Source organism: Equus przewalskii, chromosome 29 (assembly GCF_037783145.1).
Source record: "Equus przewalskii isolate Varuska chromosome 29, EquPr2, whole genome shotgun sequence".
Taxonomy (NCBI): domain Eukaryota; kingdom Metazoa; phylum Chordata; class Mammalia; order Perissodactyla; family Equidae; genus Equus; species Equus przewalskii.
Genome location: NC_091859.1, coordinates 6,328,975 through 6,342,723, shown reverse-complemented (window position 1 = coordinate 6,342,723; position 13,749 = coordinate 6,328,975). Strand labels below are relative to the sequence as shown.

Here is a 13,749-nt window from a genome sequence, read left to right as displayed (position 1 = left end):
GCTCAGGAGGATGTCCAGTGATGAGAAATTTTAATAAGAAAGAGAAAAGAAGAAAAGAAGGAAGGAGAGGAAGAAGGGGACTGGAAGGATGAAGGGGAGAGAAGCTATGGGAAAGAGAGGGAGGAAGAGGAAGGCAAAGGAAGAAGGTGTTAAGGAAGAGAAGGGAGTGGCAAAGGGATGAAAGGAAAAGAAAAGAGAAGGAAAAGTGAAGGTAGAAAAGTAGCTTACATTAAATTCCAGGATGAAAATTGTCACACAGACGTGTCAAGATGCATATCTACAATCTCTTTCAAGACTATGGGTAGATATTCAACCTGTTAATTTTCTTCCATGGCATTCATGCCAGACTTTTAAAAATATACAACAAATGCACCCAGTTAACATTTATAATATATTCACAGAGTTGGTGGGGATTTCAGAGATTGTCTTTCCTTACCTCTTACCCAGTGAGGAAACTCATCTCTGTCTCACTTGGGAGGTGGCCATGGGCCTCTGCCTGAAACCACTAAGACTGGGAAGACTTCTTCTCCTCTGCAGTATCAGGTCTAATTGTGAAAACATTTCTGAGGATGAGTAATAATTTGCCCCCCTTTAGTTTCCACCCAGTAGTCTCAGCGGCTCTGAAACCAACTGAACAACTTTACACTATCTTTACCATGGCAGCCGCTCAAATATTGGAAAACAACTGCCAATTTCTTTATTTTCTTCTTCAGCCAAACGTGACTTCATTGTTCGTGATTCCTCATCTTGGATGAGTACCAAAACAACCACCATTCTGCTGCCAGTCTGTAAATCTCTTCCTTTTAATTCAAAAATTATTTGAATGATTAAAATATGCTTAATAATAGGATTATTTCAAACTTAGAAAGTAATGAAAAACTTCCTTATATTTTTAAGAAATAGAAGAACACGTGTTGTGCCCTCACGCACGCAGCATAAACTTTTCCTACACTAACTCAAGTCTTGCAAACTCTAACCCTATAGATTAACATTCTTTTAAAATTCAGAACTGTTAATAACCCTTAAGACTTTGATCATATTCTCCCTGGAAATTCTTCCCATCCTTCTCCTCATTAATATGACACAGCATATTTAAGAAATGGCTAGAAAGATGTCTACCTTTCACTTCTAAATAATCTGGTAAGAACCCTGAAGAAAAAGGAGAGTTTTGCAGGGACAATCTTAAAGGGCAGAAAAACATGTATCATTACAGTCATAGGAAAGGCAGAATTGAAGAGAGATTTTACTCAAGTGGGCAAAAGAAAGAGTGAAGAAGGAGATAAAATTGGAGAAGCATTAGAGCCAATACTCAGTGTCTAAGATTTCATACAGTGTAGAAAGATTCTAAGTGATGGTAAGAGATGAGAAGACTTAAAGAAGGAAAGTGTTGAAACTGCCTTTTTTGGAGGGAGGAGGGCATGCAAGTCATTTACCTTACACAAGTTCTAGAATATACCATCACATGTCTCCTATCCTTGACCCCCTTCCCTCCGGAAGAGCTTTTATGTTGTAATTAAGCTGCATCTTAACCATTTGCCAACTGGCGTAATATTAATAATATTGATATTTGAATTACTTTCAATATGTGGGGGGTTTTACCCCCTTTTTCGTAAGGAAGATTGGCCCTGAGTTAACATCTGTGCCAATATACCTCCGTTTTGTATGTGGGATGCTGCCACAGCATGGCTTGATGAACGGTGTAGAGTTCCATGCCTGGGATCTGAACCCTCGGCTGCTGCAGCAGAGCACATGGACCGACACTATACCACCAAGCCAGCCCCAATATGTTGTTTCATATAAGCTTTAAGAACATCGTATTTTTGAGTCATTCCATTTTACTAACTAGTTTTTCACATCTTCAATCTTTAAATTTCCTTCTTTCAATCCAACAGGCATCTTACATCCTTCGTTTTTCTATTTGAATTCATCATTTGTTTACATAGCTTCCCTTAAGTTTCAAAACCATAACCTCCTTCCCTCCTTTGGTTTTTCCCATCATGATATCCACTCATGACAATCAGACAAATGGACTTTTTCTTTCCAGCACTTACTGAGCAAAACGTAATTGCTGCCTCATTCATGTCATGAAAGATAATAGCCAGATCAAAATTTATTGCAGTAAATGTTCTCAATGACCCACAAAAGGCAAGGTAAAATTAAATGCACTTACAAACCCCCTAAGGATTGCACAAGTCTGCAATATCCTGTAAATCTGTATCCAAATGATGTCTGGAGGATTAGGGGTGGGGACTGAATGGCAATTGAAAAGGCCAAATGTGAAAGCACAAATCAAATGAAAAATTTAGTAACAAATAAAAGTTAGCAGGAAAATGCACACAAGAAATTTATTTAGTCACAAAAACGCTATATCCTCTCTCACTTCCATAATCTCAAAGCCAACAATCATTCCTGAAAGAAGGCTCCTAAGAGTCAGACAGGATAGTAAGGGCTGACACACATTTTCCAGAACAACATAGTCTGCAATTTGCTTTGAGTTTTTAAAATTGGTGTAAACTGCTTTCTCACTGCTCATAAGGTCTCCTCTATGAGCAGGGCACAGAGTAACAGGCTCAATTTGGTGTTGCTGCATTTTTACTTAGTGGCAGACGGACCATTTAATCTTGAGGTCCTGCTCTTACTTTTTAGGCTTTAATTAAACACATTGTAATTAACACTGTCGGCACTGTCATCTTTTAATAGGAAATCAAATTACATATGAATGAACCTGATTCACAGAGAATTAGGTCCTCTACATCATCCACATTATAGATGTTATTAATGAGAGTACAGCTGCCTGATTTATTTTGAGAAATAACCCTAATTTTGTGAAGGACCCCAACAGTGATTTGGATGGAAAATTTTCAAGTCATCTGGTTAAACCAGACACTTTGGGGGAAAAATAGCAAAATATGGCTAACAGCTTTATAGTTATCTTTTAAATATTCTCCTATATAGTTATAGCACAGGCCCTAGTCTGTCTGATTTAAGATATCCAAGAGTAAAGAGTTGAACTCAAGAAACCCTGCCTAAAACTAACTTGGAAGAGGCCATTTTGAGCCAGAAGCAGAACCTAGTCAAGCACGTGGCAGAAATCCTGAAATTCCTGTGTGCTCTGGGCGTGGACATATTCACCAACCTAACACGCATCATTACTGAGGGAATTGCATTGGAATGCTTCATTATCCTGATATGATTATTCATAGCAGCTATTTGAATAAACTCTTCCTCTTACTTTCTCACTTGCATTTTTGAATACTGGCATAAGTGAAAATAAAAGCCTTAAAGAGAATAATTCCATAAATACAATAAGCAGATGCTCAGTTTAAAAACCATGGAACACACAGACTTCTATTGAGAGATTACCCTCTGACAGTAATGCTCCAAGTTATTTATGCACAAAAAGGCATGTGTCATACATACACCCGCCCACAGCATGCTATAATTTGACAGAGAAACCAGCAAATACTGTCAGGGGACTGCACTCTGTGCATATCTTTGAAAAGACTTACATAAGAGGTGCTTAGAACAAGATAAGTGCTACCATTCTACAGGCAAAAGATGAATACTGCTTGATTCTACAGTTCTGGAGGAGCGAAAAAAGAAAAACCTTCATAAGGATTAAGACTCCCTCTCTTGCCTTTGTACTGCATACAGGTCTTTTATGAGAAGCACCTCATCACAGAAATCACACAATGGTGAAGAAGTAAATCTTCAGGGTCTGAGCACCTGGTGTATTCAAATTCAGAAATCACTATTCCCACAACTTGACTCTTTAAAGCCAAGCTGACATGAAAAATCGGGCAATATTTGCCCTTGCTGTCCCTCTAAGATTTCTTCTTCTAAAGCTGGTTCACTAAGATGCCAGAAAAACTCATAAAACATCTTGTAACAGGGGGGTCTACATGGAGAATAAAAACAAACCTATATTTAGCACCAGTTGTATGAATCAGAAACAAAGAGATCGCTGCTCAGGGTTAAATCTTTCATATTTAAGGAGTTCTGTATGAAATCCTTTGTGGAAATACAAACTGACATAAATATGATGTGGTCAATGGTTTAATACCAATGGATTTTTGAAGTAGAGACTGTATGTTGTAAATATGCTTCAACCGAACACTGAATTTAGATATAAACAATTAAAACATGTACAATTTAGCTATTTAGGCAGGCAGCAAAGTTGACAAAGTTTAATCACAAAACTGAAGAATTTCCTCTGACTTTTTCATATCTAGTTAATGAAAGATTATGTCAGAAGTTGCTACTGAGCGTCATGTCATGAAAAAGGCCTACTCTGTGAGGCATAAAAACAGTTCACAGTCATCTACATAGTAGGTTAAATAGTTATAATGCACACACCAAACACCAAAAAAATGTTTGTGAGTAAAGCTGTCAGAAGAGGCCTCTGCATTTCTGAAAGTGTTATAAGAATGCACAGTACTCGTCACTGAGGCAAAAACAAGGGCCAGCCATTTGGGTACCACTGAGGCAGCAGAAAAAACTTGACTAGACAGAAAATTTACCCACAAGGCCCCTCATTCTTCCTTCCATATCTGTGGTGAGGTCACCTTGAGGGAAGTTGAATAAATAGGCTCCATTAATGACTAAGTAAAATACACATTTGGAGTTTTAAAACGGTAACTCTTATTTATGGACATCTAGAATGTACTGGATACCAGGTCAACAGTGCCCAGGGTGGATTGCTGCTCTTTACTTTCTCCAAATAGACTTTACAATGGTTCTTTTAGCTCAGCTTTACAAAGAAAATAATTTCAAGAAACAAGAAATTTAAAAGTTTTTTGAGTAAATATAGTTTTAAAAAATAGTTGGAAGAACGGAAGATATTTGGCTAATGCACATGCGCAGCTTCTTAAAATCCCATCCTCATTTTAGGAGCACACTCAACTTACCTAACAAGTCTGTGTAAAGCGCCTGTTCCAGATCGCCTAGCATTGTAAGGATCACATCCTCGTCCAGATGCGCCGTGCCTTCCCGCAGGCAGCTTTCCCCCTCCTCTTCCGCCCAGCTCCTACTGATGCTGCTTGGCCGGGAGGACACATTTTCATCTTCAGACCTGCTATCTTCATCACTCTCAGCGTCGAAGCCTCTTCTGGAAGACCAGTCCTCTAAGCCCTCAGTGCCTGACCGGCTGGCAGGCAGCAGGTTCCAGGCCCCTGGGCCGCTGGTGTGGTACAGGGACTGCACAGAGCGCGAGAGGAATCGGGACAGCGAGTGCCTCTCTGCATAGGTGGATTCTCTCTGGCTGGCCTTTGCTGCATTCCCAAACCAGTTGGAAATGCGCACAGTGGGTCTCCTCTCCCCCTCACTGGCGAGGGAAAGATTGGTTAGAGACTTTTGTTTCTGCAGGCCAGCTGCCTTTCTCCTTACTTCTTTGCTCCGAAACACGGAGAGTTCAGCTGGCCGCTGCATGGCAATTCCAGCGCCTTCTTCTCATCAAGTGGACTTCATACTGTCTTTTTACACTGAGACAGCAACTGGCCCTTTTGGTTTTAATTAACACATGCACTTCAGTAAAAGCCCAGGTAGGCTCAAACATTCACCTACGATTCTGTAGCTATAGGACATTTAATTAGTTGCCCACCATTTAGCCTGCCACATCATTTCCCTGATCAGCAGTACTTACAAACATTTTGCTTGAATCTACGTGAAGCAGAAAAGAGTTCACCAAAGACACTGCTCCAGCTGAAAAGTAGCACAGGAAGCCAACTACGTTTCCCCGTCTTCATCCAATCACATGTCTCAGCAGGGCGATGGGTCCACATTTCTCTCTATTGCTTCTGTGTTGCCAAACGCGAGGTAGTGAAGCACCAGTGATGTCTCTCGCTTTTTTTTTCTTTGCCTCTCACCAGCCCTTCGCTGATCTAGGTCTGCAGCCCTGGACTCTAGATGAGCTGACACGGTGCAGCATGTGCAACCTCCGCATCAGAGCCCCGTAGGAGCAGAAATTAAGCGCGGAAGCCCAGCCCCGCGCGAGCCTCTGGCGTGTTAGTATTCCACCTGCATTCTCTGCTCTATGGCTCTTCCTTGCTGCTGCAGTGAATGCTGCTGGCTGCCATGGCAGCAAACATCCTGAAACTGAGGCGCGGAAGCTGCTGTCCAGCCTGGAATGCCACAGGTTTCAAAGCCAAGCCTGAATAAGATGCTACACTATTAACCCTAAACACATTTACATCACTCTCAGCCACCGCACCTCAGATACGGACATACACGGACACACACACTCTCACACACACACACTCCTCGACACCGGAGAATGACGGACTAATTCTCTGTAGCTGCAGGCAGCTGAAGCAGGCAGATCTGTCTTCTGAATGTTGGGATTTGTGCTGTAAAAGCACAAATCAAATTCAAGAGTGTAAAGGACCTAAAAAACAGAGCATGACACTCCACCGGCTGACAGATATGCTTTAAAGGGAAAGACTTCATTTCATCTTCTAAGGAACAAATTCATGGGCTTTTTATTCTGAAGCTATTTAGTGAAATGCTAATTGAACAATAAAAATCAAGATTTCTTCCTGTAAAAAATGCAAAAAAAAAAACACCTCGGTTTTTTTCCCTTTGAGAAGGAATATTTTCACTCAAAGCTTATAATTGAAAGTTGATGGCCAAGTATGTAGAACATAATGATGTGACAAAAAAAACGTAAAATGTACATTATGATTTTTGATATTGAGCATTTTCCTAGTCTATTCCATAAACCTATTCCCGCATAATAATCTCTTTATTTTTAATATTTTGATAAAAAACAGAAAACCTAAATGATAAATTTCTTGTATTTATCTTGTACTGGTTATGTACGCTACACCACCACCCTGAAATTCTGATTTTAGGAAAACTTTTAAAACACCTAGAAGATATAGGAGAGACCACGTGTACCACTGTGAGCTTATGAGAAGTGTATCAAGGAAAACTTCTGAGGTTTTCTGCCCATGACATTCCTTATTATAAGAGGGAAAGTGGACATACACATAGAAATATTTAATTGTGTCATTCAAATTGATATACAAATCCCTATCATTTTCTGAGCTAGTATCAAATTAATTCTGATTTTTCACCTCATATTGCTAACCTCAGCTAGAGGAAATGCTGGATCTCTCAACGATGTAAAATAGCATTATAATATACATTGCCTGTATCTTTACATATGGTGACAACCTACTGTGCATGGTTAATTATTCCTTATGCCTAGGATCAAAAGCGGAGCATAGCAGGATCCATTTTACACAGACACATAAAAGGGAATTAGATGGAAAGAACAGCAATTATTCCTGATAAGAAGGTTGCAATTAAACAAGCAAATAAACCTGTGAACTGTGAATACTGATTCTCAGTTCCTCATGCTTTAAAAATAGCGTTTATATGTGCTTAAATAAAATGAGGGTACAAATATGGAACCATAGAAACTGACTATTATTTTACTAAAATAATAATGTGTGTGTGTAAAGCACTTTTTAAAATACTTTGGATTCCTAAGCAGAACATTTTTTTCCTTCATTTTGAGTTATTGTGACCCAGTGAATGACCAGGGTACGAGACCAGAGTAAATTTGTTGAAGTTATAAAACTTCAACTTGTTTGACTTTTGTTATACTAGTATATTGTAGCATACTCTAAATCTCACAGATTCACAAAAAATGGAATTCTTATCCTTTAGATGATAAAGAGTTAAACTTATGAGTATTTTATGTGAAAACAGTTACTATGCCCTCTCCTTATACAAAGGTGCTTGTGTACCAGTCAGCTTAGATTGGTGGTTTTCAGACTTGCATGTTGAGAACTTCTCAGAGGGCTTATTAAAATATAGCTTGCTAGGCCCCAGCCCCACCCCTCCTCATTCCGTAGGTGTGAAGGGGGCTTGAGATTTTGCATTTCTAGCATATTCCCTGGTGATGCAGATACTGCTGGCTCTGGGACCCCACTGTGAGAGCTACTAGGCTGAGACTAGTGGTTTTCAATTGGGGGTGATCTTTTTAACTGGGTCCCTCTTACGGGACATTCAGCAATATTGGTAGATACTTTTGCTTGTCATAATGGGGGATATGTGGTGCTTCTGACATCTAATGGCCAGAGGCTAATGATGCTGCTAAACATCCTAATGGCCAGAGGCTAATGATGCTGCTAAACATCCTACAATGACAGGACAGCCCCCCACAACAAGGATTTATGCAGACTATAATGTCGATAGTGCCAAGATTGAGGAATTTTGGCTTAGACTAAGTCATGTTAATTTACAAATGATTTAGAAATTTCAGTGGCTTACAAAAATAAAGAGGCACTTTTGCTCCCATTAATGTCCACTCTGTGTTGGCTGCAATTCTGATCCTTAAAGTATACCTTACTATACAAGTACACTTTCTACTAAGACCCATGCAGAACGAGCAATGCTAGTCAGGGACACGTCGATCTCATGACAGGGAGAAAAGAGATGAGAGATCCAAGCAATGGCTCTTAGAGCTTCTACTAAAGAAGGGCCCATGTCATTTTTCCACTCACATTTTCTTGGTCAAATCAAATCAAGTGACATGGTCCACCCTGATTTGATGGGGTAGGAAATAAAATCCTTCTACAGAGGTAAACCCAGGAAGGGGTGGGCTAAGTCCAATGGAGCCAGTAAGGAGGGGCTGGTTATTTTGAAGAAATAACCTTAACGGAGAAAACATCAAAAGGGTATTTTTGTTTGTTTCTCTGTTTAAAGATACCACTGCCAAATTGTAGTTGCAGTAGCTTCTTCCCTGAAACTGCATCAGTCCATAGGTTTACCCTGAACAAGAGCAGGGGACCTACTTAGAGCTTTTTGAGAGGCAGCTATCTCTGCTTGCTCTGGGTGCACGTTCACACATGAGTGTACTTATACTTATTCGTATTCACATATAAATGTACGCTATACAAGGTGAAGGAGGAAGCCTCAGAACATAGGAGAAAAATAAGCCCAATCAGTACTAAAAATATGAATCGCTAATTTTGCCAAGATTTCACATAAAGCACAACTCCTATAATGTTCTGAAAAGGAATGCTTTTCAGTTCTTAGTAAACATAATTATACAGTGGCCGTTTAAGTAAAAAATCTAAACTGATTTCAGTTAACCAAATTTGATCTTCTTAATCTTTATAAACATTCAAACAAAAGGCAACTTAAGTGATAATTTACAAAGATCTTAAATATCAGAAATTTCCCATTATTAAATACAAAGTCTAGTAAGTTAGCTTATCCTTCTGTTTAAACTAAATTCTCACTTCTAAAATGATTTTCTGAATTCATCCAATTATTTTGCTACTTTTTTACAAATGACACGCCAGCTTCGCTGATACTGAGTCAGCCTGGCGTCTACCAACATCTTTCAGTTGAACACAAATTCTAGACACAGGTTAAAAAGTGCATTAAACAAATGTTATACATGTTAGTAGAGAGTCTTATGTGAAAAGAGGGCAAGTGTGAACCTATGTAGAGAGAAAAATATAACAACTTCTTGAATGATTCCAGTGGAATGAAAATAAAGCTCACTTTCTATTTGGCAGGATCTCTTGGCACTTGATGAAAGAGATGGTCTCTGAGGCCAAATGCTTTCTGTCAATGAATGTGAGAATAAAACCCAAGCCAAAGCAGTAAAATTGGAACTGTCAATTTAATTGGACTTGTAATATTGAGGTCATGGCATGAATCTTAAAGGAGAGGCTAGAAGCAAGAAGCTCACTCACTCATAGTCACAAATTATAAAATGCATTTCACCTGTATGTAACAATTAACAGAACGATCATCATCAGATCAGGTAAATATCACTGGGTTCCTCCTTAAGAACATGACAAACTATAAGAAGCTTGAATGATATACATGAAGACTTCTGAGGGATATAAGGTCTCCAGATTGTAAAAGTCTTGAGTTTTCTCCAGTATGCCATTTTACTGAGTGTTTATGATACTTATCTTCATTTATGATACTTATCTTCACACTGCAATTAAACTACATTTTTAACTTCGACTACCATTTAATCATAAAGACAATTTTTTATCACTTCACGTGAGTTACTGCATAGATGAAAACATAAACAGCTAAGCATCCTAGCTAACTCAGAGAATCCCTCTAACAAATCTGCTTTGCAGTGTGAACCATTCAAGTTTGCTCGTTAACAGTATCACAGAACTTTACGTGTCATGCATCTCTTGGGTTATGCACTAGGCATGCTTTTCATATTTGCTTAAGCACAAAAAGGGATTTTCCCCGGGTAACATAACAGAAAAGTGCAGGGAAGGAGGGAGGAAGAGTTTCAGACATGGCTTGTTCAGGGGGCTCAGACATTTCCTACAATGACCTTGAGCTCATTCTCTCCTGCTTTAGGTTCTGTTTTCTCCATGTTTGTTTCTCTTGAGGGTGAAAGGGACAGCCAGCATTCCAAGTTTCCTTTTGATTAGTTTCAGGTCTAGTGAAAAACAGGCTCCTTCCTAACCGTCTTAAGAACAGTTCTAAGACTGATTCTCATTAGTTCTTATTGAACTGAATGGGGTCACATGTCCTTTCCTGAAAGAGTCAGTGCGGTCAAGGGAATGAGTTGTTCTCATTGAATCTGCTTGGGTAAATTTCACTTGAATCACATGAACAGAGACTGATGGGGCTATAGTTCCCCCAAAGAAAATCAAATGCTGTTATCAGCAGATGGGGCGATGGATGGTCAGGCAGAACTACACCAGGACACCAAGGTATGCTGACCATGAAGCCAGTGGTACCTAAGATATAGAGCTCCTTACTCGATTGAGCCCCTTCCTAAACACTGTGTGTAATTTTATATTTTTGTTTTTGTATTATTTTCAGCCTTCTCCAAATTGTATAGGCTTCAAAAATTTACAACACATGGATCTTATTCTGACAAAACCTAACTCCATAAAAGTTCTATATCATTAAGGTTACTTGACTTGGGGAGCAGGACAGGATTACACCCCCTGAGAGAGTTCTTAAAAAGACAAAAAACAGTGAATGAACCAGAGAAATATAGAATGATTGCTCGGCTGCATTAAATATTCACTTGAGGTTGGTGGTCAGGAATGTAAGGTGAATCACATCAACACGTGATGCATTTTTCTCCAGGTTCATTCATTGTTGGTATGGAACAGGTGGAGAGTTGAATGTAGACAGGTCTGTGATTTTATTAAAGAACAATGAAGTGAGAGAGAAGGAGTAAAGGGTATATACAAAAGTAAAATTACATTCAGTTACCACAGGAATTCAGCTGATTAAGGAGGGAAGAAAGAGTATGCAGAGTTTGCTGAGTGTCAGTAAAAGGTGGTGGGGATAATGAATTGGAAATCCTGGTAGAACCATTGGTGGAGTCAGGAAACAAAAGGAAGAGCATTGAAAATGTAAGAGGTCGTAATCAGCGAGAATTGGGTGCATGAAAGTAAGATTATAGAGAGCTTGCAGATTCTGATGATGCCCCGATCTAGGGTATGACCACGAGAATAAGTAGCTCAGGAGAGATTAGAAGACAGGATCATTGGAAGAAAGGCCAGGGTAAGCTAGTCTTCCTCTCATCACTGGTCTGCAGGTCTACTCTCATCCAGATTTCTCTGATTACGGTACTCATCCTCTCATCACTGGTCTGCAGGTATACTCTCATCCAGATTTCTCTGATTACGGTACTCAATTTAAAGCTTATTAATCATAAATGCATATCATCTTTCTTCACAAAATCTCAAGTTTTCATTGGGAGAAATGTTCACTACCCCACTGTAGGTTAATTTTAAACAAATCATAGTGGGACTAACACAATCAGAGAAGCCTTATTTCAGCATTTATTTGCTATTTTCTTTCTTTTATTAAATTCCTAACTAATTCATAGACTCAAATCTATGATTCTATATAAATAATTATTGTCACAAAATATTATACCTTCTAGTAAATCCATTTAATTAATATATTATGTTAAAGTCTAGTTTATATTTCACTTTCAAGTATTCTGCTAAAAACATCAGAACGTTAAATGAAAATATTAACTGGAACTATGAAAAAATGATCAAATGGTAGATAGAATATGAAACTGGAGAAAAAATCAAATATGGATTATTTATTCAATCAGAGATATTCACTGATATATTAATTTCAGAAAAACAAGGTTCTTTGGTGAAATTCACATAAAAATTAGAATTCAAACTGTACTAAATGCATTTTCTCCTACAGGTTTGAACTCTAGTATTTCATAGGCATATTGATACTAATTGAAGACACTTATGAATAAAGAAATATGTGAAGAGTATGCATTTCACGCCACACTAGGTTTAAAAAATATCTATTCTCAATAAGATATACATCTTCATTCTGACCATGAGACTATCTGGAGCTATGGGAAAGCCATCATTAGTCCCATTATTTTAAAAATCTACAAATATCATAGTCATACTTATGTCTTGGCATCACCATTTCTACCCCGACCCTGCACTGGTCCATTGTAATCTCCACAGGAAACCTCTTGATGATAGTACCTAATGATACCACTGATGGTAATTCTGAAATGAACCCTTGGGATGTTGTGCTGTCGTTGTCAATATTCTCTGATGGACACTGCAGTAATGGCTAATGCTTGCCAAAGTGTTTCAAGAAGTGGAGAAGCTTCTTAATGCCCAAACTCGATACGGTTACTTTCATGAGCTTCAGAGCAATATTTTGAGTCCTTGGAGTACTATAGTAATTTTTTAAATTACATAGTTCTTTCAGTTTTTTTCTTGGGAATATACAAGGGCTAAGCCAGAGATTTATTGGAATAACAGACATACCTCTACTCCCACGCATTCTTCTACTTAGAAACAGATAAAATGTTTTTAAACTCTCTTTCCCCTTAGGAGCAGTATATTTTGCTAAGAGCCTACTTAGTTCCTCACAAATACAGACCTATAGATAATAAAATTACCCCAAAGGCCTTCCATATATGTCTAGGCTTATCTTGATCCTAGGAAAAACACTAGACTAAAGCTGAGAATCCTGTTTTATACACTTAAAAATACGACAAACTGGGGCATGTATATGTCTTTTTTTTCTTACATTATTTATATATAATGAAATATTTCCCCAATTAGATTTTTTTTCCAGAATACACATTTGGAGCCACCATGTAGAAATGTTCTAAATAGTACAGGATTGGAGACAAAACAGAGTTTGATCAGCCATGGAAAATTTACATTGACATCTGATCCTTAATATTTTTTAAATCTCCAAATATATTCATTGTCTGCCTTATTAACAACAGAAGATTGTCCAAGTTTTCTCTGATTGTATTCAACTTGACTGAGGGCAATGAAAACTTAAAATCGCAGCCTCTGAAAGCACTACCATGCTTTACAGAATTCTTTACAGAGCAACAAAGAGATCATCCCAAGTGGAATAGCCAAATATCTAAGAATCTCTGAAGCAGGAAATGTACACAGTCCATTTATGCTTAAGGAAAAATAGTATAGCACAAACATGATTTAATAAAAAGACTTACATAGAGATTACAAAAATTCTGAGGTTTGACCCACCCGTCAATCAGGTCACTTACCAGATATCTCCTCTAGGCACTGCTTAGCAGTCTTACTATATGATAAATCCATCTTAGTAGGACTGGTACAGGAGTCGGCAGATGGTAAAGAGGTACCTTCATTTTCTGAATGTGCTCTGAAATTAACCAAGAAGATAGAAACAAATAGCAATTGCTGTCACCAGTGACTCATCAAAGTTCTCTAGCACAAGAAGAAATCAACATATTAAAAC

The 13,749-nt window shown here is 38.4% G+C and overlaps 1 protein-coding gene across 23 annotated transcripts in view; it reads right to left on the bottom strand.

Annotated features, from left to right (window-relative positions):
• NAV3 (neuron navigator 3) overlaps positions 1-13,749 on the bottom strand; it is a 791,518-nt gene that overhangs the window by 159,131 nt on the left and 618,638 nt on the right. For 20 of the 23 annotated variants that reach the window (XM_070600533.1, XM_070600535.1, XM_070600545.1 and 17 more), the window contains one exon: positions 13,538-13,653. In XM_070600533.1, the coding sequence (XP_070456634.1) occupies positions 13,538-13,653 (116 nt within the window). Of the gene's footprint in view, positions 1-4,907; positions 6,362-13,537; positions 13,654-13,749 lie in introns of those variants that run through there. The other 3 variants (XM_070600550.1, XM_070600551.1, XM_070600552.1) reach the window with 1 other exon arrangement.